The sequence below is a fragment of the Brassica rapa genome, chromosome A02 (genome assembly GCF_000309985.2).
Source record: "Brassica rapa cultivar Chiifu-401-42 chromosome A02, CAAS_Brap_v3.01, whole genome shotgun sequence".
Lineage (NCBI taxonomy): Eukaryota > Viridiplantae > Streptophyta > Magnoliopsida > Brassicales > Brassicaceae > Brassica > Brassica rapa.
In genome coordinates, this window is record NC_024796.2 from 17,078,887 (window position 1) to 17,106,486 (window position 27,600).

At 33.3% G+C, this 27,600-nt stretch overlaps 2 protein-coding genes and 2 long non-coding RNA genes across 11 annotated transcripts; 2 read left to right on the forward strand and 2 right to left on the reverse strand.

The window, feature by feature from the left end:
• The first annotated feature begins 3,799 nt into the window (after positions 1-3,799).
• Positions 3,800-5,833, forward strand: LOC103868267 (agamous-like MADS-box protein AGL80). The gene has a single exon (XM_009146374.3). It carries the CDS (start codon positions 4,711-4,713, stop codon positions 5,581-5,583), a length of 873 nt encoding a protein of 290 aa, XP_009144622.1. The 5' UTR covers positions 3,800-4,710; the 3' UTR covers positions 5,584-5,833.
• Positions 5,834-13,875: 8,042 nt separating this feature from the next.
• LOC103868153 lies at positions 13,876-15,958 on the reverse strand. Of its 4 annotated transcripts, none has more exons than XR_004455468.1 (5): positions 15,571-15,958; positions 15,266-15,474; positions 15,117-15,183; positions 14,254-15,023; positions 13,876-14,131 (listed from the first exon to the last, which is right to left on the reverse strand). It is a non-coding gene; the product is annotated as an uncharacterized LOC103868153 (long non-coding RNA). The 4 variants fall into 4 exon arrangements; XR_004455467.1 differs by having other exon boundaries at positions 15,266-15,477; XR_632812.3 differs by having other exon boundaries at positions 14,254-14,871; positions 14,972-15,023; positions 15,266-15,958.
• A 3,216-nt stretch (positions 15,959-19,174) lies between these two features.
• On the forward strand, positions 19,175-25,127 carry LOC103868151. Of its 5 annotated transcripts, none has more exons than XR_004455460.1 (4): positions 19,175-20,133; positions 20,256-22,293; positions 22,403-22,808; positions 23,083-25,127. It is a non-coding gene; the product is annotated as an uncharacterized LOC103868151 (long non-coding RNA). The 5 variants fall into 5 exon arrangements; XR_004455461.1 differs by lacking the exon at positions 19,175-20,133 and having other exon boundaries at positions 21,566-22,293; positions 23,083-24,575; positions 24,687-25,127; XR_004455463.1 differs by lacking the exon at positions 19,175-20,133 and having other exon boundaries at positions 21,566-22,293; positions 23,083-24,575; positions 24,692-25,127.
• Positions 25,128-25,902: 775 nt separating this feature from the next.
• On the reverse strand, positions 25,903-27,006 carry LOC103868150 (NHP2-like protein 1). Its single transcript, XM_009146252.3, has 2 exons — positions 26,671-27,006; positions 25,903-26,252 (listed from the first exon to the last, which is right to left on the reverse strand). Exons 1-2 carry the CDS (start codon positions 26,896-26,898, stop codon positions 26,094-26,096), a joined length of 387 nt encoding a protein of 128 aa, XP_009144500.1. The 5' UTR covers positions 26,899-27,006; the 3' UTR covers positions 25,903-26,093.
• Between the last annotated feature and the right edge of the window lie 594 nt (positions 27,007-27,600).

Genomic DNA, 27,600 nt, shown 5'->3' on the forward strand with positions numbered 1-27,600 from the left:
TGGGTAAAACGGTCGCTCTATGTATATATTGCTACAAAGAGTAAGGGTTTCAATGCATTTATTGCAATTTCCTAATTTTGGTTGTTTTTGTGTATATACATCAAATTATCCCAAAAAAAAAATTATACTAAAAGAATAAGAAGGCTGAATTTTTGTTCTATTTTGGCAAATTTCCCGATTAAAATGTCTTTAGGTTGTTGCCCCGGAAAAATATAGAAGAGGTCTCTAGCTTATTCAATGTTGATAGACATTCAATGATGATAGAAAAAATATATACTTTTAAGTTTATAAATGTAGGTATAATATATAGATAGTAGGTTAGGATCCGCGCATTGTGCGGGACGAACATTATATATACTATTTGTATGTATTATATGTTCTTTTACATATTTATAAAATAATAAATATATATTGAATAATTAAAAAGTCAGTAACTATTACATATATAATTAAATTGATGTGAACACATAAATAAATTTCATTAATCCAAACAATTACTTTTTTCTATTTTACATTGTATATAATTAAATTTAAATGACGTTAACATATATATAATATGTATTTTAGTATTGATATATATTAAATGATGTTTTCTTCTCATATATTTATTTAATCATTTCTATTTTTTTATAACAAAAACTTTAAATAACTGATGACAAAATTTTCATTGTGTGATTAATAGTTTTAGTAATTTTAAAAAAAATTCAAAGCAAAGTTTAATATTAAGTTGTCAATATTTGTTAAATAACATTTACCAAAATATTTGTTCAAAGAAAATTTTGAAATTAAAATATTTATATATTTTAGATGGTATATAGTTTAATTTTAATATATATCTTTTACACTTAATATTTATTAAATGAGACTTCTTACTTATATGATTTTCTAATCATTTATATTTTATCATAACAAAAACTTTTAAACCATGGATCGCAAAAATTGAATGTGGAACTTTTAACAGTTTTAGTAATTTATAGTCGCTTAAAAAAAGTCAAAATATAACATATACAGAAAATATTAATGTAGTTTTTATTTTATTTTATTAATTTAAAGTAAACAAATATGATAGAGAATACACTAGTTTTTATTGAATCTTTATTATTCAAAATCATTAATTTTCATATATACTTCAGCCACATTAGGCAATTCCATAATTTTTATTTAAGGAAAGAATGAAAACATTAATAACGAATTTATAGTTAGTTTAATAAAAAACTTATTATATATTTAGATGGACCAACATATTTTTCTAAGGATTCTAAGACTTATTGTGGTGATGACAAATGGTTATTTCAAATGTTGCAATGCTTATCTTTTAATATATATGAGATATTTATTAAATGAAACTTCTTACTTATATGATTTTGTAATTATTTATTTTTTTTATCATAACAAAAACCTTTAAAACATGGATCGGAAAAATTTGAATGTGAGACTTTTAACAGTTTAGTAATTTATAGTCATTTATGAAAATCAAAATATAACCTATACAGAAAAAAATTTATTTTTATTATATGGTTAATGTAGTTTTTAATTTATTTTATTAATTTAAAGTAAAAAAATATGATAGAGAATATACTATTTTTTATTAAATATTTATTATTCAAAATCATTAATTTTCATATATATTTTAGCCATATTAAGCAATTTCGTAATTTCTATTTACGGAAAGAATGAAAAACCTTAATAACGAATTTTTGGTTAGTTTAATAAAAATCTTATTATATATTTAGATGGACCAACATATTTTTGTAAAGATTCTAAGACTCATTGTGATGATGATACTTAGCTAACTTAATTGTTGTAATGCTTCTTTTTTAATATATCCTACTATATAAAAGGGACTAAATTCAAGGTTTTTGAGACTATCCACCTCAGCCAAAATATTCTCATCCAAAATGAATTAAAAATAAATGTCATTTAGAAAATAATTAACTAACATACAACTTTTGATATTTCTAGAAATTTCAAATTTGTAACTGCTAATTTATTAATAGAATCATATATCTATATTGAATTATGTTCTATTTTTAATCGTTAGACTTTAAGGGTAAATAAATTATTAATTTATAATATATATAGTTTATAACTTTATATTGTAGTTATAAATAAAGAGAAAATAATTGGGAAGAGTGAATAAGCTCATGTAAAATTATGTAATTAAAATAGTAAAATGGTGAGTATGATGAGGTGAATCTAAGAAAATTTGTTGTAAACATTTTGGTGCTTTCTTCGTCCACTATAATGATTTTAAATAAAATATATATTCACATAAATAAGTCAATATTTGTTGTTTTTTTTTTGGTAAGATATTAAGATTATCATTTTCTGAAAGGTTACACTGTTGTTTTTAAACAATTTATTACAGCAAGGAAACAAAAACAACCAACAACAACTCAAGGTAAAAAAAGCCTTAAGGAGATCTTATACAAGAAATATAAAAAAGAAGTAGATAAGAGGAGAAAGAAGAACTTGCCGGGTAAGAGAGGAGACAGTCACGCATCATACGGTCGAGAGAGGCAAGGATGACTGATGAAGGTGAGGAGACAGCTGTGAACACACGAGCATTACGCTCTTTCCACAACAGGTAGATGGCTGACTGAAAGTAGAGCTTGATGACTGGAGTAGCATGTGCATCTGCGTTGACGCGAGGTTGATTGATCTAGGCTGCAACAGAGTGTAGATCAGCCGGAGGAGAAATCCAAACTTCAGCAGCAAAAGACTCCCATATCAAGCGAGAGAAAGAGCACTCAAAGAAGAGATGATGGTGAGTCTCTATTTCCAGATTACAAAGGACGCACGTTCCGGAGACATTTAACCCCCAACGCCTCAAGCGATCCTTGGTTGGCAGTCTTCTCCGCAAAGCCAACCATGATATAAACGCATTACGTGGAATATGTTCCTTGAACCAAATAGTCTTGTGCCAATATTTATTGTTGATTGTGTTTATATTCTTATCTGACATTAGTATCCATATTTTTTGGTAAACTGATCCAAAGAGATTAGTTTGTGGCGCTAACCAAACGAAGATTATAGTGTTTACTTTTGATAAAGTAATATGTTGAATGATAGATGGCATGCGTGCCTTTTCACATGGAAATCTGCACATATATTAAAATTGTAAGTTTTGAATCATAGAGAAAATATAGTGTATATGACTGAAGTTGGTCCATTCTGAAACTAAAGATGGCTAAAATTCTTCTTTGTCAAAATGCATAGATGTGAATCTTATATGAATAGAGTTCTCCATTGCTTATAGCAGTGTAATAAACTCTGTGTGTAAAGGAGAAAAAATGTTATATAAGTGAAAACAAAAATTATGATTTTTTTTTCTTGTGCTTATAGGCTCTTCGCAATTTAAAGAAGAAAGAATATATTGTGTGAAAATCTTTGGCTCGGTCAAATTTTATCCAGTTGTTTATAAAACTGTTGTTATCTGATTCATGTAATTTTTCAGTGTTGATTTAAAAGCCCAAAAAATCCATCTATACTGACTTTTTGATATTTTTTCTGTAATTTGAATTTAAAAATAGATAAAACTTTCGATAAGTTATGTAAAATCATAACAAGTATTTAGTTTTAGAAAGCATTTACATGTTTCAAACTTATAATATATACATATATAATGTTTAAAATTATGCATATAAAACCTGTGTAAAATGTGTCTGAATATGTTTCTCTTCTTTAATGTGTTAATCGTACTATATATAACATTATTTTAAAATTTCAAAAAGTTTATGTCATTGTCACATACAAAAAACCATCAATAAAAAATATAATTCTCCATCTACGACAAGAAAAATGAAAAATTATAAATTTAAATTAAAAGAAAAACAAGAAGTTAATATAAAAGAAAAAACTGACAAATAATATTATAAATAAAATAAATTTATAAGACACAATCTGCGCGAAGCGCGGAAAAAATCTCTAGTAGGGGATAATAAAAAGACGAGGTGTATGATTCTGATTTTTAGAGAATTATTTCGACAATGCTTCGGTTATACGTTACTTTAAGTGTTAAGATAATCTACATCAGTGTTCCAAAAAAAAAAAAAAGATAATCTACATTCGTTTTGATCGAAAAAGAAAAGGAAAAGCTATATTCAAAACTCCAATAAAGGAAAATAATCACAGAAATCAGAAATGTATTATACCAGCTGCTTATATAAACAAATCTTAAAAAACTATCACAAATATACGCAACTATTTGTTTTTAAAACAGGCGTAGCATTTCTACTAATGTGAAGTGGTTTATAAAATTTCATAGCCTAAGTGAATAAGATGAAAGAAACTTTCATAATAATAACAACCTATTACCATCATTTTAATATATCAAGTTTTACGAACCCAAATTAAACAATGCACTAATTTATTCTAATTCACGATTTTAAACATCTATCTATTTTGCGACGTAACACCGAGTTGTAAGACATTCCCACAGAAAGCTTTTTCAAATGTTGATTGCAAATTATGCATTTTGTATTGCTGTTTTTATTTTAGAGCTTTATTACAAGATAAGAAACATTTATTAGTTAAATACAATACTTATTAACTATTGTTAATACTTTGTATTTGTTGACTAGCTAATTAGTTCAAAAATAATATCTTTAATTTGAAGAGAGAAAATCTTTTGTACCTCTTGGTCCCAATATAAAACCCAGCACGACCTCAATACACACCATAACAAATAAAGGAAAGGGAAAAAGTATCATGACAAGAAAGAAGGTCAAACTTGCTTTCATTGCTAACGATTCTTCGAGGAAAGCAACTTATAAGAAAAGAAAGAAAGGTTTGATGAAGAAAGTGAATGAGCTCTCGACTCTTTGTGGTATCAATGCATGCGCAATCATCTACAGTCCCTACGACTCTAATCCAGAGGTGTGGCCATCAAACTCCGGAGTGCAAAGAATAATTTCGGAGTTTCGTACATTGCCGGAGATGGACCAGAACAAGAAAATGGTGGATCAAGAAACCTTTCTCAGACAAAGGATAGCCAAAGCCTCGGACAATTTGAAGAAACAAAGGAAGGACAACCTAGAGATGGAGATGACCGAAGTCATGTTCCAATGTTTGATAAGAAACATGGGGATGTTTAATCTGAATATTATGGATCTTAATGATTTAGGTTATTTGATTGATCAATATCTTAAAGATGTTAACCGCAGGATCGAGATACTAGGTAATTCTCGTATGGAGCTCGGTGAATCCTCCAACAATGTTGCGGCAGAAGCGAGTGGAACGTTGGCTGTTGTGGAGGCTACAACCGCTCCAGCCGCTACGATTCAGCAGCAACAACAGTTTCACCAACATGTTGTACTCTATGAGAGGCCTCTGAATCTGAATCTGAATCATAGTCATGAACAGCAACAACAACAATGGTTTATGCACATTATGAACCAGCCCCAGCAAATGAGTCATGCTGCTGAGCAAATGGGCTTTCCGTTCATGAATGATAACCACCACCAACAGCAGCAGCAGCGACAGATTCCCGGCGTTTTCTCCACCACTCCGACAACCGTTATTTCAAGCAGTATCAATCCCGTTACCAGTTCAAACCGTACCAATAATACATGGTTCCGCTAGGGTTTCGAGAGTGGACGTTCACATTACGTTTTAGACAAAACCATGCATGATTCCACAAAGTGTTTCTTTTCTTGTTTCCATTTCAGTTTATTGTCTTTATTCTGCCGTTTTATTATTATGGTTGTCGTTTATAGTTTACATGCATTGGTGATTTGGTTTTTAATGTTACAGATTTGTGATTCTCTAGCTTTTATTGTAAGTTTGATACTATGTATTATTTCCTTTCAAGAGAGATATGCGTTATCTTTAATTTTAAAATAAGCAGTGAATAAGGTTTAGCTGTTGGATTCAGGTCGTCTACCAAACGGTAACAAAGTTGTACAGTTCTGGACCAAATTAAAGTTCAGTTCGGTTTGGTCAGAAAATGAAACATTAGCTAGGTTCCGTTTCGGCTAAGAAAACAAGGGTGGAAATTGAAAACATTAGAGCATCTGCAGCAATAAATTTAGTTATCCACGTTTCTCAACAATAAAATTATTAATATGTTAATTTGATGAATAAAATTTAATGCTGTAAAATTTGTTGTCTCATCCAATAAATGACATCTGTAGAAAAACTCTCTCAAAAGAAGGTGTGAGTCTCTTCTTAACCAATCACTTCTCTTGTTTTCTGATTTCTCTTTCTTACTTTTTATTTTTATATTAATATTTTTGTTCAAATACTCTTATTAAATTTGACCGATGCAGATGCCTTTTAGGTATTTTAATAAAACACAAAAAAAAACTTTTTCTAGAGAGAAAGAATTTCCACGTCTGGGATCAGATAAAAGAAAATTGTTTTCCTAGTCAAAGCTTTAAATATTAGAAATTTGACTAGAAAAACATTTTCCTCTTATCTGATCTAAAGTTTTTTTAGATCATTTATTGCATTTTCTCATCTTCTTATTTCTTCCATCTTGTTTTTCTTGTCGTTTTCTTTCCACGCCTTCAAACATCTTCTTGTTCTTGGCAACAGTTTCAACCGGCCATGTCTTTTTCTCTAGCTCTGAGCTATACTTGCGATGTCGTTAGATGAGGACGATAAACACTTTAACCTTCCTGATCTTCCTTAATATAGTTCTAGCCAGAAAGACTCTTTGCGTCTGATTAGAAGACTTTTAAATCATGATTGCCAAAAAATCTCTAATCTAATCAGAGACATGCTCCATAAGTGGAAAATATACGATCGAGTTCATGGCATAGCGCTGACTTCAGAGAAGTTTAAATTTATATTCAACCTTGAGCATGACTTGATCGTAATTCTCAACAAAGGCATTCACACCTTCAATGATTGGGTGCTAGCAGCCATTGAGAGATGGACTGAGAAGCCGCCGCCTGATTATCTTCCATACATCAACATCTGGGTTAGGCTTCGTCATATTCTGTTTAATCATTACACTGCTGAAGCTATTTCAGCTTTAGCTGATCTTTTTGGACCAAGTAGTCGAGGTTGCTTTTGATCATACAGAACTCAAAGTAATGATTATATATGTCAGGGTTATGATCAGGTTCGACATTTCCAAGCCTTTGGGTAAAACTGATATACCATGTTTCTTACCACTTACGATAGTATAAGTTCTTTATGGAGTCTATTATTTACTTTTGAGTTGTTTTAGATTCTTTTCAGATTCAGTACTTTTCGAGTCTATTTATGATGCAGAACTACGAAGATGTGTCAGAAGCTTAGCAACAGAAGCAGGACTTTCCAAGATCTAGTGAAGCTCATATTTTTACATGATATAAAGATTTGAGTTGGATTTCCAGTGCCACCCGTTTAAAGTTAATCAGAAGGTTGCATCAAAAGTTATGCTCAGTTTAGTCTCACGCACGAGAGGAAGCTGTCGAGGTTTTAGCCTAGTGTCGAACGATACCAATGTGAGTGTCGAACAACACTCCTCCTGATCAGAGCCTGGCGAGTTTTTATCAACTTCCAAGAATTGTATTTTGGCCCAAAATTTTATAATATTTACAAAAGAGCCTAGAATATGTTTAAGCTATATTTATCTTTTTGGAGAGAAGATTAGAACTCTTTCTGAGATCTATTTGAAACTCCGGTTTTGATTCATCATCTATGACATTTATTCAGACTATGATTTATGTTATTCATGTCTGAGTCCGGTTAGGTTTAGGAATCTCATGAATTTAATATGATAATCATTGATTGCTAGGGTTATTTACTGATTTCTACATATGGGTGGTTTGTAATACAATCTGAGAGGCACGAGAGTGCTATTAATTAACGGAACTCGAGCCCTGAATCTGGTTTATTGCTTGTTTGATTCATGGAATATGCAGCGAGGGTTGATATTTGATGAGAGTTAAGCATCTGATAGTTTGTCGCATCGAGAGTTAGATAACTTATTGTTTGTATTCAAGTTCTAGAATCGAACATATAAAAACCCTCGCCATCACTGATTGTGTTTTGAATATCTTGATTCATAAATTCCAAGATCTATCGCTTCCTTCTGATATCTTACAACTGTTTAGATTTACTGTTTTGTTTACTCTTTATTTATTTATTGTCTAGCTTAATCTGATCGCGATAATATATTGCGTGAAACATTGACTTCATATGGATTCGATCACTAAGTACTATTACGAACCTCTTATTTGAGAGAGTAAATCGAAAGATAATTTGGGCATATCAAAAACCAAAGTGGTTAATCTCCCAAGCGGTGAACAAACTATAATTCTCTATGAGTACGAGAGACTATATTTCTTCTGTCAACGTTTTACTCATGAGCAAACTCAGTGTCCTATAAAGCCCAGTGCTTCACAATCAGGAGTGGATCTCAATTATCCTAACCAAAAGAGTACATCTATTCATGAGCCTTTCTTAAAAAGGAGATGATCCTCTCTATGTTGTGTTGTAGGTAGATCAAGTTGGAATAAATCATGTCACGGGTAGACAGTGTGAATGAGAGGGTAAAGAGGAACAATGTGACTGAAAAACTTCTTACTTTCTCATTGAACCAACTGTTTCTTTACAAGCTTCTATTTATATACAATAATGAAATGTTTCCTAAACCTAGTTCCCTCAGTCTTGGACCACTCGCCACGTGTTGCTTGTTTAGGAGCACTCTACAGCTTGCATGACGGTGATGATAGGGTCATAGTCACGTCCCAAACCGTTGAGGAAAGTGAAGATATTCATAGATTCTTCAACCGGTTTCCCAATAGAGCTTGTCACAGATAGCTCTAAACTCACGACAGTAGGTGACAAAGTCTTTACCTTTCTTAGGAGCACTCTACAGCTTGCAAGGGGACATAACGGGTCGATAGAGACATCTCACAGCCAGCTCCAGCTGGTTCCTTTGTCCTCATTCTCTGTTGCTTGGACAGTACGGTTTCACCATTCTGACTCATCAGTTCAAGACGTTGGGCCTTCATTCTTGGGCTAGGCGAGCCCACTGGGTTTTGATGTTGTGTACTTTCAGACAGAAAATAGCTCTGACGTCCTTGAAAGTAGGAAGCAATATCTCATCTCTGCTTCTGGTCTAGAAAAAAATATTAAAGAGCAGAGAATTAAGTTGTCTCTAGCTCATATTGGGAATGACCCTATGACACATAAATCCTTTTTTTTTTGTGGCCCAGAAATCTTATCTCAGTTTAGAATTTCTCCGGATAATCACAAATCAAGTTGATAAAGGCAAAGGTCATGTGTATGAGTTTGGTTTAAAAGATTTCAACAACTCTGCTCAAGGTAACTAAGGCTACGATAGTACCATATCAAGCTGCTTGCCTCTGCAATCCAAGCTGGTCAAGCAAGAACATGAGCTCATGTACCTGAATTTTTCTATTTTGAAGGCTCAGCTAACTCCTGCTACGATGATAGCAAGATATCTGTAGATTTTCACCCTGTTAAAAGCTCAGTCATGTATGAAGCTGGACCTTATTCTTCAACTTACACTTGAAAGATTTAACAGAGTAGGCTCCACTCTACGTTGGATGTCTTGTGGGTAGGGCCGACTCAATGGTGTCATGGGTCCTGGGGTAAAAAAAATTTAATTTCTAAACTATTATTTTTCTTTAAAAAATCTGATAGATATATGTTTTTTTTCATAATACCATAAGTATTTTTAAAAATAAATCTTTGAAAATAAAAAAATACTTTCATATAAAAAAATTGGATCCCTTTTCTTATTTTTAATATAAAATACATGTATTTTTTAAAAACAATCGGGCTCTTATCTATTAAGAAATAGGGAGACAACGGATTGGGTCTGGGACGGTCGCACCGCTCGCTCTCCTATCTAAGCCGGCCCTGCTTGTGGGAAAAAGAAACTCTTGCGCTGTTTTAATGCTTTATGCTGCATCAGATTGGTTTGGACCCGGCTATTATGAGATACATTGAGTAAGTAGAATTCCCTTCAGTCGTACCTTTCTGAAGTTAAGCTCTTCAAAACAACTTGCTGGATTCAAGTTAAAGTTATTCACTCATGGAAGTAATTCAATGCGCAATTTGGAGATCAATTTTCTGAGACAAAAAGGTAAACCAAATTCCATATACTACTCTTTGAAATCGTAAACGATCAGTCTTAACTAGATTCATGGGTTTTTATATTGTTATGATTTAGGTTCGACCGGTTGTTAGCATTTTGAAACAGTCACAAATGTTACAAATCACTTCAAACCGCTCCAAACCTATTAAAATCAAAAAGTAGTTTTCTTTGCGGTTGCGGGAGGTTGCGCCTGGATAAATAAATAGAAATAAATTTTTAATTTATATTTTAAAATTAAAATATATGTACATTTTATATTTTAATTTTAATTCACTAACAATATCATAATTTAATTTATAAAAACTTTAAACCAAAATTATTCACTATATTTTTAAACATTAATATATATATACATGTATAAAATATATACATACATAAACGAAAAAAACATTCTTTTAAAAGTTATATATAAATCTTATTGACATTATAAATTTCATTTAAACTAAAAAAATAATAATGTAATACCGTTATTAGCTACATTTTATTAATATTTATTATATTTCTTAATAGTATGTTTTGATATTTTATAATGTTATAATGTGTGAATATTGTTATTTTATTATTATACATCTACAATATCTCATAACCAACCAGTTACAAATATCTCGCAAACGCAACAATTTCTAACCAATGTACCAGTCGTACAAATCGTTTATTAACGCTAGAAACCGAAACAACCAATATCTTCAAAATCCCACAACCGCTTCAACCAGTCAAGTTCATAAACAACAAGCAAGGATAAATCATTTAGGGCTTAAGTCGGTCATGAAATAGGCTCGACCCGTCTTCTGGCATCAATGTCGATCAGAACTCCTTGTAATCCTTGATAGCTTCCTCTCGCGAGGCATATCTAACCGTTGGATAAACCTCAAACCGGTGGCATTAGAAAGATAACTCAAATATCTATCTTGTGTTACTAATCGCACCGTGTGAAGGTCTTTATCCATAACTAAACTTCTGACGTGTCTATACAGTTCTGCACCTCAAATAATTCTAAAATCACCAAAGTTCTCAAAACGTACCTGAAAAGACTCTAAAACAGACTCCAAGCACATATAATATACTCTAAATTGGTCATATACCTTGGTCTAAAAATGGTAAATCCATGGTAAGCCCTCTTAGTAGGTGACTAATTGTTATACTCCCTCTGTTTCATAAAGTTGCATGTTTTAGTAAAACAATTTGTTCTAAAATGATTTTTTTTTTGTATTTTTAATGCATATTTTATCAATTAATAATGATTAATTGCAAAATTTCAAAAAAATTAATTATAGTTACTCAATTGTTATTGGTTTAGAATTATGGGAAAAAGATAATTACAAAAATTCATGCATGTATAAATGAGATTAAATATGTTTATTAATACTAGATTCTTTTTCCGCGCTACGCGCGGATTATATGTTTTAAATTCCGAACCCAAACCAAACCGGCATAAATCTGAACCGAACCCGAACCGAAATTTAAAAATACCCGAATGTAGCTAAAATCTTTAAATCCGAAAACTCGAAACCCGAATAGATCAGAACCGAACCCGAATGGGTATCCGAAATTATGTTGTATTGAAATTATGTTGTTTTAATTAGCTGTATTTATCTTTCAGAACTGTTTATATATCTATTTTCATTGGTAACCGAAAAAGATATAAGCATATATTTTCTAAGTAATTTTTACAATAATTTTATTCCATTTTTAAATGTAAATTTGGATAAATGCATAAAATTGAATTTCATTTACCTTAAAATACATCAGATTCAAATCTAAATAAGCAAAACAAACATATGTCTTTCCAGTTAAAATCATTGAGGTTACAGTTTCTCAGCTTGGCTCGGCAAAAACCCTAATCATTCCCATAATGTCCTATAATTTGTATCATTTTAAGTTATTATATATTTGTCTGTGAACACATACATATTTAAAACTCTTATCAAACAAATAAAATTTGTAATTTGTAAAACTTCTAATTTGCTGATGTCGAAAACTTTTAATAATATAACATATTAAATAAGTGGTAAATTTGTATAACTGCTGGACCTCTAATACCAAATAAAAATAATACTATTATTATTATTTTCATTTTTATTTAATGTTTTGGAATTGTGCACATATATTAAAAACATTTAATTTTATATATTTTCTAAAAAAAAACATCATTTAACCATATTTCATTCAACGCATAAATAATCTGCAAATATATAAAATATAAAATAGCATAAAAATAACAAAATTTTATATTGAAAATTGAAAAACTCTTGTAGTTTTAAACCAAAAAACTTCAAACTTCATATACTAAAAACAGAGTGTATAGTAAAGATATTTTCGTACATCTATGAATATAGACCTGAGCATTTTATTCGGATCCAAAAATTTGAACCAGAACCAACGCGAAAATACTCGATACGAAACTGGACCGTAAATTTATAAATACCTAGTTGGTTTAAAATTGCCTTACACAAAACAACCGAAGCCGAAAAAAAAACAAACCGAATAGTCCCATACCCTAATAGACCCTGCCCCATAAAGAACCGACCTGAATAGATCCTCTGATAAGACCCATTTCATATCCGACCTAAAACATGAATATCCAAAACTATGATTTTATGTGTCTATTTTCTCTGTATTTATTTAATGATTTAGTTGAAATGTCTTTTTGTTAGCAATCTTCGTTTTTATATTAATGATTTTTTATGCAATGTGAAACTTTAAATGTCAAATTTACAATTTATAATTTATAATTTTAATAATTAATAGTTTATTTTGGTTATTTTATAAATTTTAGATAAATATGACGGATTTAGGGTAATTTTGATGGAGTTGGGTACTTCAGTTTTTTGGATCTTAAATACCCGACCCCGAATCGGCTATGGATCCGAAAATGACATGTATTTTTACTATAGATCTAAACCAATCCGGATCCAAGAGGAACCAATCCGAACCTTAAAGGAACCAACTTGTATCCAGATAAAAAAATTCCAAATACCTAATTGGATCCAAATGCTAAGATCCGAAGGGCTCGGACTTGAGAGGAACTGAACCGAAGACGCGAATTCTCAGTCCTATGTGGATATGTATTATCTTGCATATGTAGATACATACTATTTTTAGCACTGATATATTATGATATTATAGAAATATTACATAGACGATTTTGTATCCGACAATGCTTCCTAATTTATGAAAATTCACGTCTGATTATATCACTTTGAATCGTTCTATTAAATCCACGTCTGGCTATACTTTCTGCACCATATTAAAGATTCTATATGAAAAAGATCTACTAATCTGCATAGTTTGTTCTATTCTAAGATTCTAAAATGAGAATTCATGGTGTAAAATCATTAATTAACCATTAGTAAACCAAAAGATCAAACAAACTTCCACTTGTAGATCTTTTTTTTTCTTATTTGATTAAGGGGGCATCCATTTCTGGTGTGGAATATATATGTTGTTCATGCTTAATTTTGATGGAATTAAAATATGCATAGATGGTTTGGTCGGATTATAAGAGATTAAAAGTATTTTTGTGTTTTTTTTTCCTAGTATCAATTTATTTTTACAGTAAACAATTTAAATTACTTTTCAATTTAATTTAAATTTCAAAATACCTTATTTATTAATATGCCATAAAACATTTATTACACACGATTTCATTTGTTTGAATATGTCCATGTTTTCACAAATGATGTAATATATGCATATTGTATCTGTGGCAAAAACTAACGTATTTAATTTGCAAAATTATTTTTTACTAAACTGTTAAATTGATCTTAATTTGTTATGTGCAACTTTTCTAATTTCATTTATAAAGACGTGAAGACTCCACAAAATCACAAATATTATTTGAATAGTAAAACAAACAAATAATTATTTACTACATCACTCCACATTACAAATCGTGTAATCTTTTTCTTGACTCACAACACAAAAACAATTTATATGTTCTTCAGGTCATCAAAGAGACATCTAATTTACATAGGATATACGATGTTTCAGATCAGGAAATAAAGTACTTGGTTGTGGCTTTTGCTTCCTCAGAGACTAATCTGTGTCTCATTCCTTCAAAGCTATAATCTGCAATTCAACAGAAATATCAGAAAAGGTTGTAGATTTGCGGACAAATCTGAGGTACACGGAGAAAACACTGAGTCAAATGGCAAAAAAAAAAAAAGATTGACACTCAGTGATAAATTCACCTCTGAAAATGCGAGATAAGCGGTGAGAGCTGCCTCCATTTTGCTGAATATTTTGTCAAATTGAACTCAGAAATAATCGAAAGAAGATCATTCAACTCAGCATTACTATTTGAGGAGAACTGAACATGAGTACATGACCATTCAATTTCACAGAGAAAGCTTGATCCATAATATTCTTCACCAGATCCAAAACTGTCTTGCCTATTCATGTTTCAATTTAAGAACCGAGGAAGCACCATATGGTTTAGCTGAGAACTTGATTTCATAGCCTCCAGCTCCATCAATTCAGATAGCATTAGTATATCAAATCCTCTTTGTTTCAATTCATCTGACGAAGCTATTCCATCACTTTCTCTTGTGTCACATACTTCTTAGTAAATCGAAAGCTCAAAAACTAAACCAGTAACACGATTACAGGAAAGTGAAATCTATTATTTATTTACCGTGATGATGATGAGTTTCCCTGCGAATGCAGGCCCTTTTAGATAAGCTAATTGCTGCAACTACAGCAGCTCCAGATGAAATCTCGACCTGATGTATGTATTATGTTCCCCCCCCCCCCCCCGCACAAAGTACCAACCCAATACCTTAGAACACTTCATCAAGTAACTTAACCCCCTGTACAAAACATGTAGTAGTGTTCTATAAGGAAGATGCCAAAGTGAAAAATTCCAGTTTGAGAAGTTTTGAATTAGTATGACTGATGAATTCTCCTTACCAGTACTGTCTACAGAAATTGTACTTCTTTCTGATGGCTCAACACCAACGACCTGTGTTTTATGTTTTAAGGATGTTTAGGAATAAAGCAATCACAAGGTTAAAACAAAGAACCAAAAGCAAGAGATAAAGAAAGACTTTAATACCACCAGTTCCAATTCGACATTATCTTTGTATATTCTCATATCTCTGGTCATGTAGTTTCAAAGGGATCTTACCAAAAAGGAAAATATCTAATTAGGCCACAAACCAAAGCTAGAATAAAAGAGTAAATGCTCTTGATACGTTTTTTTACCTTTGGATTTGCCGTTTTATAAAATTGCTGAAACATATAATTAAGTATTCTTTGTCTTGAGAACTCTCTTTAGCTCTATCCACCGCACCTTTCAGACGTTTCTCTACAGTGTCTCAATATTAAAACATGAGAACTTATAGAAAGTCAAGAAAGATGTGCACAATAACCTTTCTTGGACTTATGGCTCCGCAATATTCTGCATCAAAACTCTACTATTTTCCAAAGAAATAGAAAAGGGGAAACAAAATAAGTAAACCGAAAGAGGGAGAGAGAGAGAGAGAGAGATCTAAAGTTGTCATACATACATGGAGATAAAGCTTTTTGCCGATAAGGGAAAGTAGTCGCCCGCCGTGTGCTGCATCTGCACCGCACTTCACGGTCCGGCCACTGCAAAGAGAACTTCCAGGGTCATCTGAAGAGAAATCTGGATCTTGGAGATTGGATGTAGAATGCTTTATCAAAGGGAAAGAAAATGAATAAATAAATGAGTGATTTAATATCTCCCTGGAATTAAGCCAAACGAACGAAGAATTTTTGGAAGATGTAACAATCCAATTTTTGCAAGGACTCGTGGAGAAGACGAAAGGTATCCTATAGTTGAGATGAGTATGTAGTTTTGGCTGACATGTCACATAATGATTGGATGATTTTATTTGCAGACGTGGCAGTCTCCCTACTCCTCATATATCCCTTTTAGTATAGGTTAGATGTGTAAAATTCTAAAATATGTATTATTTTGAAAGAGACGGAGTATATACGTTTTATCAAGAGAATTAAAAAATGAGTTATTAACACAATAGGACACTTTATGTCTTTTTATTACATTCTAGAGCACTTATGACTACTGAGGTAGTTTCTAGTAACTACAATGACTGAGCTAACTAAAATGGTCCCACAATTTTTAAGAACTAGTCACATTTCTTTTTTCTTGGGACCACACGTTTGAAACTTAAAACCAGAGAAGAAACAGAAATCATCAAAGCTTTTTCTTCGCATCTTTGCAACTTTCCACCGCCTCCGGGGTTTGTGCTCACCGCCGTGTCTACACTGTCATGGTCTGTCGCCGCAAAGTGAACCAGTGGTGGTTCGAGCTCGGGATCCATCGTTGGTCGAGATTCCCTTTTCTTCAGCTTTTACCAGAAACTCTCGATCCGCCGCACTGTGCCTCAGCTCATCTTTCCTTGTCATGATTCATCATCGCCGTGACGTTCCTGCCTCTCCGATGCTCTCTGAAACTGGCACGTCAAAGCTGAGAGCAACAATGGTTATTTTGGGCGTTTTTGCAAATGTGGTCCAAAACTTATTTGTTATTTATCTTGTAATCCCAATACTTTTTAAATATACAAAATGGTTTTTAGTTAGAAATTATACCCTAAACTTCAGAAATTACATTATACCCTAAACTTACGGCAATCACCTCCGCATCACTCCGGCCACATTTGTCGTTGAAGAATCACCTACGCATCACTCCGGAGTGCTCAGATCCACCCTGTGGCCGTTCGGAGTCCGTGTGGCTCGTCTTCTCCGTCGCAGAGTACAAGCTCGAGGGCAACAATGGTGAAGTGTATGCATTTTGCGCGTTTGGTCCTTTCAGTTTTAGATTTTTCGTTTTTGACTTCAGACTTGCTGATTTGCAACAATCACCTTTTGATTTGGGTTTTTAGTTTTCATGTTTGATTTCAGACTTTCAGATTTATATAAATGATCTTTTTAATTCGCCCCAAACTTTTGATGTGCATTTTAACACCTAGTATACTATTTCAATGATCAAAATGAATTAAAGTAAGAATCTAAAACTCAGCAAAATTATGAGCTCTAAAAAAAGACAAATAGACCGTTGAGTGTACAATGATTTATATGAACACCAAAAAAAATTTTTTCACTATCCACATGTACAACTATTGATATGTACACCAAAAGTAATTTTTTCCATCAAAGATTAATTAATTTCTGTAAACAAAATTAATTTTTCATCAATGATAGATATGATATATTTATACATGATATTTGACAATACTCACCAATAGCATTTTACGGTTAACCATGCATACGAGGATTGTTGAATTATGTATATGTCACGTTGTACACAAAAATTCACTATACATATGTACAATAATTAACATGTACACCTATAAACTTATGCAATGATTCACATGTACACTTGATAAATTTGTTATATACATTTGCAAGTTTCAACATTTGTAGGATCAAAACCCGTTTACTTGTACACATATATTTAACAGTCAAATATTGTCAAGTGTATACATATATTTTACTGTCCACATGTACACAGTTTTGTGAAAAATCAAATGCACCAAGTCTTACAAAAAAACACATGTCTACCAATATGTTGTACATTGCTCATGTTATGATATTTGATGATTTTAGTGTTTTTAGTATAGTTGATAAAATAATATTTTGAGTAACTTGATTTAATTTTTTAGATCGTTTTAGTTCTCAGTGAATTTGTTTGTTCAATATTCATATCATATGTGATAAAAAAATAAATTTAAAATTTTATTTTTGTCAGTTTTAGAAATTCAGTTAAATCATTTATATAAGTCCATTCATAATATAGTGTCCACATGGACATCCAAAACTTTAAATCATTCAAATCATTGGAAATCATTATTACTGCAGTCCATTCAGTAATAATGATTTATAAATTCAGTTAAATCATTTATATAAGTCCATTCATAATATAGTGTCCACATGGACATCCAAAACTTTAAATCATTCAAATCATTATTACTGCAATGTACATTTGAACAAGTGTAAATGTGATTTTTTTGTGAAACGTCGTTGTACATGTGGACAGTAAAAAATATGTGTACACATCGTCATTTTCGTTTAAATGTATTTTCCATTTTTGTTTAAGATTAATTTCAGCAAGAAAGACATATATTTAGATTCTTATGTGTGCCTACATTTATATTTTGTAAAAAAACCATAGAAATCGTATAATCATCTTGCTTTGATGTCCATGAACCCATGTTGTACACATGTACATTAAATTTAAATGATATCCACATTTAAATGTCCTATGTACATGAAAGTATATAGTCTATTTAATTATTTCTAAGAGTAATAATTATCTAATTATTTTTAAAAGAATGGTGAAGAAATTATATTGCACAATTAAAAGTCTTAGGAAAAATTGGTGAAGAAACTTGATCATATTAAAAGTTTGAGAAAAATTGGAGAATAAACAAGAGTTGGAGGACCGAATGTGAAAATAGTCAAAAGTTGACCATTGTTGCTCCAACCAAGCTTTCTCTTCGAGCTATGAATGAATCATAGGCGATTTCAGTGTGGAAGAAGCTTAACGGCGGAGAAAGAGCAGTCCCGGATTTAGTTTCATCGTGGCTGTGAATCAAAGTGGGGCTCGCGGTCTGAGGTCGTCGACAACGGAGCGCTCCGGCTGCTCTGTCACGTCGGTGCTGGTTTTTTACGGAGACATATTTGGGGATCTATCTTGAGCATGACTTGAAGATGAATCAACACGACGAAGGTGGCTTGAATTTCATCATGTTGAGAGATCCTGATTTCCCGGATAGAAACCTATGGTGGACACAGAGTCGCGGCATTGACATAACAGAGCTCTCCGTTTACTTTAGGTGATGATTTTCCCGTCACCACCGCCGCTTTCCGCCGCTTTCATCGTAAGGTTGAGCCATAGTTGATACAGTTACAAAAGAATGGTGAAGAAGAAGATATAATTAGTGCGTGGGTCCTACTAGTTATGTTTAGTTACGCTTTGGTTAAAAAGAAAAGAAATAGTTAAAAGAAAGTGTCCTAGGAGTAGAAACTGTCCTATAGTGTAATAAAAACACAAAATGTGTCTTAGAGTGAAAATCACTCTTAAAAAATTGCACCACTATTGAAAGATTCTTCTGTCCTAGACTTGGTCAATTGGTTGACTTTCTCATAAACCCACTGTCTACGTCCATGGCGAAGTGAAATGATTTGTCTGATTAGACATTGACTTCTTGACTTTTTTTTGGAATTGTTGTAAACATTTATGCACTATGCACGTGGTCGAATTCTGGAAAAAATCTTGTAATTTGTCTCTATGATGTTGAGGGCCATTAATGTAATAATCCTTCAAATTGCATAATCACCACAACTTAAAAGCATTTTGAAATTGCTTCGAACCTTATATTCACTTTCCTGCAAAAGAAGCTTAAAAAAAAAAGAAATAAAAAAGAGAAATTAGAAAGCATGCGACTCCTTCTTTTACTTTCTTTCAGTGCTTTCATGTTACTTGCAGCATGTGGGTTTACCGATGAAACTGATAGGCAAGTCTCAAGTTTCCGAAGGCAAAAGAGATGTCTTGTCCTCATGGAATAACTCGTTCCCACTTTGCAACTGGAAATGGGTTATATGTGGCAGCAACACAAGAGAGTTATTGGTCTTGAACTTGGAAGATTGCAACTAGGGGGAGTGATATCACCATCTATTGGTAATCTTTCATTTCTCATATCACTTGATCTTTCTAATAACTCTTTTGGTGGAACCATTCCTCAAGAGGTGGGAAAACTGTTTAGGCTTGAATACTTGTATATGAGTTCTAATGTTCTCAGACGAGGCATGCCAACCAGTCTGTCTAACTGCTCTAGATTGTTGGACCTTTATTTATATACAAATCCTCTTGGTGGAGGTGTGCCTTCAGAGCTAGGTTCACTGAAGAAGCTTGTTGTTTTAGATATTGGTCGAAACAACCTAGGGAAAGTCCTGCATCTTTAGGAAACCTTACATCACCCTCATCCAACTTAGCTTGGGAGGTAATAATTTTGAAGGAGCTCTGGATAATATAGGCAGATTGAGTCAAATGACACGCCTTATATTAACGGCGAACAACTTCTCAGGTGTTTTTCCTTCCGCAATCTATACATTTTTCTAAATGATTTTTTTGGGAAACTGAGGCCTGATCTTGGTAACTTGCTTCAAAAGCTTCGACTGTTGTATATCGGAAAAAATGATTTCACAGGATCTATTCCAACAACACGTGCCAATATTTTGACTCTCCAAGAGTTGAGAATGGAGTTCAACAGTCTCACGGGAAGTATTCCTCCAAGCTTTGGAAAACAACAGAACATGCAAACCCTAGCACTTCGTGCTAACTATTTTGGGAGTTACTCTGATGGGGATCTTCGGTTTTTCAATGCCTTGTCAAATGGTATGCATCTACTTAGCTTAAGTGTGGGTTCTAATAGGCTTGGAGGTGACTTGCCTAGCTCCATAGCCAATATGTCCACAAACCTCACCGAATTAAGTCCTGGAGGAAATCACATCTCTGGAAGTGTTCCTCGTGACATCAGGAATCTCATACACTTACAAACATCTCAGTTATATGGAAATTTGCTGTCAGGTCCCATCCCAACTTCTGTAGGGAAGCTTTCAGGATTGGGGTTATTAAGTGTTTTTTTCAAATAGAATGTCCGGAAAAAATACCATCTTCTATAGGGAACATCACTCAGTTAGTGAAACTATATCTGTCCAACAATAGTTTTGAAGGAGTCATTCCTCCAAGTCTAGGTAAATGTAGTAATTTGCTATATTTTCATGTTGGATCTAATAAGTTGTATGGGACTATACCTCGGGAGATCATGCAAATTCATCCCCTTGTTCGCCTAGATATATCATGTAATTCCTTGATCGGCTCTTGTTGAGATTGAATCTTGATTAAATATCCAAGAGAAGAAGAACAAAGAAGAGTAGCTTAGAAAAAGCTACAAAGGAAGAAGAAGAAGCTTGAAGCGCTAGAAACAAAGAAAGAAGAAGAAGAAATGTGAAGAGCAAGAAAGGAAGAAGAACAAGAAGTCAAGGAAGAAGACTTGGTTGTGTAAGTTTTACACAACAACACGAATAAAAGTTAAGCTAGTTTAGTTAAGCCAACAAGGAAGAGTGAAGTGTTGGTTTAAGTCTAGATAGATAAAGTTGTTAGTAGAGGTAAGGTGTGTGCAGTAGTAGTTAGTGAGAAAAATACTACAAGTATGTATTTGTGCTGATGTAAGAGAAAATGTCCAAGTCTAATTAGAAAAGAGTTGGAGAGAAAGAACAATGTAGACAATTAAAGATAAACTATCTTCTCTCTACAAGAACAAAGACAAACGTAAATGAGAGAGGGTAAAGAGAGTGTGAGTTTGTGCTTGTGTTAAATATAAAACACATGTGAGTACAAGAGAGTGAAGGCCAAGCCAAGAGCCAAAATCTCAACAGCTCTCTACTAAAACATATTGGACTACAAGAACACATTGGTACACTGTGTGTTTTTTCTTTTTTTGAGAAAGGGCTTACTATCAAATTAAAAAATAACAGAAATTACAATTCCAGCCAGGCAGTTTTGTTTATGAGCTAGCAAAGCCCATTAATAACCCTTTTACGTATGAAACCATACTGCATAATAGAAACTCAAATAAGTGAAAGCCCTAAGACCCAAATGGTAGTTTTCTGTCTTCTCCTGCAAACTTTTGGAGAGAGGAAGGGACATGCAGAGCTTTGATCAACTGATAATCTGAGGGAGAGATCTTCAAGCCAACCATATAGAAAACATAAAAGAGGATAGCCTTGGTGACTGATCACGAAGGGCAGCGATCTTGGAGCGGATGGTACCAGACACGGAGGAGGTGACTGAATGAGGAGGGCAGAAGATTCGGCGGTGCAAGTGGTTGTTCCTTTCTGTCCAGAGCAGATATATCACACATTGGCAAGCTAGGATAGAGAGAAGTTTTTGCAGTCTAGGGCATCGAAGAGCTTGGAGGTCTAAGAGAATCTGATCCCAGGACTGATTGGGGGAGAGATTACACTTTGCTGCTATTTCTGTCCAAACATTCCAAGAATAAGGGCACTCAAAGAAGAGGTGGTTTCGAGATTCCGCCATCGCGTTGCTGAGGAGACAGTTAGGGGCAGAAGGCAACCCCCAATTTATTAATCTATCTCGCATCGGGCACCGGTTTAGGACAAATAGCCACATGAGAAAGCTATGTTTAGGAATCCCCAAGAAGTCCAAACTGTGTTGAACCAAGGTAATTTGATGTTATGCTGTTTTATTTCGCTGTAGATAGCTCCAGTGTTAAATTTGGAGATTCTGCTACTTCCGAGCTACCACTCATAATGATCTTCACTATCTGACAGGATAATAATTGATAGGAAAGCATACAGAGATACATGTTAATCTGATAGAGCCGGAGGGAGGGACCAAGAACCCTTAATAAATAAGTCAGGAACAGCAACACTTTTGGGGATGCCAAGGCGAGAAGAAGGGTTAAGGTTCAGAAACGTCTACAAATTCCCAAAGGGTGTTCAGTTGTCCATCCAGAACTGACAGGTTTTTCCATTCCCTATCACTGTTTTTATCCATGGAAAAGCAACACTTCTCAATCTTAGCAGTCTGTTTACCATCCAAGAGTGGTTCTGCTTTAAAGTCCAAAAGTTGGAGACAGAACCAGAGAGAATCTCCTTGATGAACCAAGCGACCCATATAAAGCCCAAACTGAAGAAGAGCATCCAGATAAGCTTCAGAGCACATGCTTTATTACAGGTAACTAGCTCTCTTACTCCCAAGCCGCCTTCATCTTTACAATGAGTTATTTCCATCCATGCTACCCTTGCTGAATGATTACCCTCTAGAGTCCCTTTCCATAAATAAGCTCCACACATTTGATTTATCTGTTTAATGACACATTTTGGCAAAGTGAAAGTAGTGCACCAGAAGGTAGAGATACCAGCTATGACAGTATTGATTAATATTAGTCTCCCTGCGAAACACAGTGTTTTTGCAGTCCATGAATTGATCTTGTCTTGACACTTTGCAGGAGAGGTTCAAAGTTAGCCAACGTTAGCTACTTTGTACATAGTGGGACGCCAAGATATCTGATAGGGAGCTCCCCATGACACAGATTTGAGTTATGCTTTATTTTCTCACTTCTTGTTGGGACAGTCCGCAAGAGAAGAAACATGTTTTTGAGATACTGATTGCCAAACCTGAGCGACTTTGGAAATCAGATAGGACGTTCAGTACTCCTTGGATAGATTGTGTTGAGCCTTCAGTGAATATTAAGAGGTTGTCAGCAAAGCACAAGTGTGTTATCTTCAACTTTGTACATTTGTAGTGGTATCCAAACTTCCCTTCTGCTGTCATTTTGTCTAGGAGCGTGGATAAGCAATTCATGGTACAATGTATGTTTCTCATAACAAATTATCCAGGTAAGTCCCACAAGACTTAGGAAAATGTCTCTTAATGGAGAATCTTTATTTGAGGGAGAATTTTTTTTATAGAGAAATTCCAGATATAAGAGGGTTGGTAGGTCTTAAAAGAGTTGATTTGTCGAACAATATCTCGGGAAGTATACCTGGATACTTTTCAAGCTTTCCCTTGTTGGAGTATCTGAATCAATCCAATAATAATTTTGAGGGAAGAGTACCAACAAAAGCAAAATTTCAGAACTCTAGTTTAGTTTCAGTGTCTGGAAACAACAATCTATGTGGAGACATCAAGGACCTGAAACTAAAGCCATGCTTTGAGATAGCACCACCAATGGACACAGAGCGTCCATCTCTTTTGAAGAAAGTTGTAATTGGGTCAGCACTACTATAATTTTTATTTTGTTGTTGGTCATAACTTCACTTTCTCTATGTTGGTTCATAAAAAGAAACAGGAATCTTCAGACTGATAATCCAACTCCTTCTGCCTTGGAGACTTTCCATGGGAAGATAAGTTATAGAGAGATCAGAACTGCGACCGATGATTTCTCTTTGAGTAATTTGATTGGGTCAGGCAGTTTTGGTACTGTGTTTAAGGCGTTGCTTCCAACAATGGACAAAGTTGTAGCAGTGAAAGTTCTAAACATGGAGAGACGTGGAGCAAAGAAACGAATTCAGAGCTCTCATCTACGAGTTCATAAGGCATCGTAATCTTGTTAACCTATTGACAGCTTTTTCGAGTATTGATTACCAAGGAAACGAATTCAGAGCTCTCATCTACGAGTTCATGCCCCACGTGTGGATATGTGGCTACATCGGAAGGAAGTGGAAGATATTGGTTGACCCTTAAGAACACTAACACTCTTTGAAAGACTTAAGATAGTGATAGATGTGGCTTCGGTTTTGGATTATCTTCATGTTCAATGCCTTGAACCTATAGCTCATTGTGATCTTAAACCAAACAACATCCTTCTAGATGATGATTTCATTGCCCATGTAAGCGACTTTGGTCTCGCTCGGCTTCTTCTTAAATTTGATGAAGAGTACATCCTCAATCAACTAACCTCAGCTGGAGTGAGAGGAACCATCGGCTATGCTACACCAGGTACAACTATTACACATTTGTAATTATTGAATGAAAAAAATCCAGTCCTAGTTTTTTCTTATTACTCCAAAACTGTATTTGTGAAATATCGTGCATAATATGGAATGATAGGAAAGCCATCAATACATGGTGATAGGTGTAGCTTTGGTGTTCTTCTTTTGGAAATGTTCACTGGAAAAAGACCAACCAGTGAATTGTTCGAAGGAAACTATACACTACACAGCTACACCAAGTCAGCGTTGCCAGACCCAACTATTGGACATCGTAGACAAATCAATGCTTCATAGCAGTCTCAAAGACATTTTTCCTCTTGTTGAGTGCTTGACACTTATTTTGGAGGTGGGACTTAGGTGCTGTGAAGGATCTCCAACGAACCGCTTGGCAATGAGTCAAGCCGACAAGCAGCAGATCTCAGTCCGAGAAAGGTTTTATAAATCCATAAAGTGTTACACGAGAAGATACGGATGGTGCAGATATTCATGTACAGTAGAACATCTATAAATTAATACTCGATAAATTAATAATCTCTATAAATTAATAAATTTTGTCGGTCTCAACTTCGGCCGATTCAAAATTTGACATAAATAGATAAAGTAATAAAATAATATATTTTTTAGAAAATTTTATATAAATATATGATCCCACTAAAATTATAAATTAATAATTTAATACATAAACATATTTTATATAAGTAAGAACCTATTATTATATTGTTTATTTTATATTCACAATGAAATTATCTTTATATTTTTTTAATACTTAATATATTTTTGATGAGATTTACTAATATTATATCGAAAACCACATTTAAGTTCTCTACAATATATATTATATATACCAAATAATATAATAAAATTAATATAAATGTTAAATTAAAAAAAAAAACTAATTTCTACACACTAAAATTAAATATTTTTTATCTTAGAATAAAAATATCTTAAAATAAGAATTCTAAATAAGAAAACTCTTGTAAATTAATATTTTTATAAATTAATAAAATTTCAAAGTCTAAATATTATTAATTTATAGAGGTTTTACTGTATATAAATATTTATCTTTTGGATTTCATGTATATAAAGGTTGAAATTTTTCTCTTTCCCTTTGTCTGTTTATCTTTTGGATTTTCATGTATATAAAGGTTGAAATATTTCTCTTTCCCTTTGAAAGTTTTTCAGAAAGTGTTCACGAGAATATACAGATGGTGCAGGACTGCTCTCAACAAGTTCTTGTTTCAAACTTTCATGTAAATAGACAAATTTGACTCTGACCATAAATACTTTAATACTGTAAATTTCATTTAAAACCATATTCGATAATTTAAAGACCATTTTGTCTGGAGAGGAAATATTTGTGTTTATTGATGCTTCATTTGGCTTCTTACATCAACATTACGTTTCAAGAAAAGACCAAAATCATCAAACCAACAAACCAAATATATGAAAATAAATAGTTATTCTTGTTCAAAACTGCATTTGCACCAAAACAACGAAGACCATCACTCATAACCTGCCATAAATATTAGATGAGGTGCTTCTCAATGGCATCCTTGAGCTGCTGAATTTGAGATTTCAATTGGCTAGCCTCGTTTGAGGTAACCGAACAAGCAATCACGGGTCTTGTCACTCCACATGCTCTGCCAAGGGCTTGCTTCGATGGCACAAACACATACGGCACATTCTAAAAAATTACAAAAAGAAAGACAGAACAAACGGTTAGTCACAAAATCATAACATTGCATGTGAAACAGATATGAAACATGTACATAAACCATTCTTCGTTTTTTTCTCAGTTAAATAATCACAAATCAGTAGAACATGATACTCAGAAACCATATCCACATAGAAAAAAAAAGTAACTAAAAAGGTATGTCAAACAAAACAAGAACTAAGATCTACACAGCATCAGAAGAACATCATGACTTAAAACCCAAGAAAGTAGAGTTTAATAACTAACAAAGCCAACAAAGAGATGCATACACTTTCTACAATCTTTCATGTAAAGAAGACTTTTTAACATGTCCGACAATTTTTCAGAGCCCAAGAAAAAACTAACTGAGATTCGCAAGAGGAAAAAAAGAATAAGAAGAAACCAATACCTTATCTTCGGCGAGAAGAGGGAGATGAAGAAGAATCTCGAGAGGCTCAGCATCAGCAGCCATAACCACGAACTCAGAGATTCCACGGTTCAGTGTCTTGGTAGCTTCATTAGCTCCTTTCTTGAGCTGCTTGTAATTCGTAGCTTGCTGAACAAGATCGAGGATTGTTATCGCTAGCTGGGAATCAGCTAAAGGGTACGCCTTAGGGTTCACTGCTTCTACCGTCATCTCTGCCTCCGAGTTTTGAGTCTACTAGGGCTTTAATTTGGTTAAGAAAAGGAGGCGACGATTTAGGGTTTTATAAAGGGAGAGCGATTTAGGGCTTTTATCAGATCTCTTTTATACACAACAAGAAAAACATTTCCACCAATTTACTAATCGAACATAATTTTATAGCCCAGCCCAGTTGACTACGTTGATTTGGAAACCAAAAAAAAAAAAAAAACCGGATCCAACCGATACCGATACCGAAACTGAGTGAAATCCATACCAAACCGAAAACTATAATAGATTACAAACTGAGAAACCGTAAATTAGAAATCGAATAAAAACCGGATCTAACAGAAACAGAGTAGAATTAACCAACAATTATCAAATTTTTGAGTAACACCGAGTCAAACCAAACAAAACCGAAACTATAAACTGAAACTGAAATGTATCATAATTTCAAGGAAAACCGAGTCTAATCAAAACCGAAACTGTAGAGCTAGGTATGGTTCTCTAAAAGATTTGCTCTCACACTTGTCCTAGTTTCTGATTTGAGAAAGCTTACATCTTTATGGTTGCTCGAAGCCGATCATAATTTTTTAAACAAAAATAATAATACAAATGACTTAAGAATAGAAATATACTAGCAATAAAATTATATAGCAATATTTTTTTGTCTTCATATTTAACATGTTTATCCTAAACGACTTACATGGAAGTCTT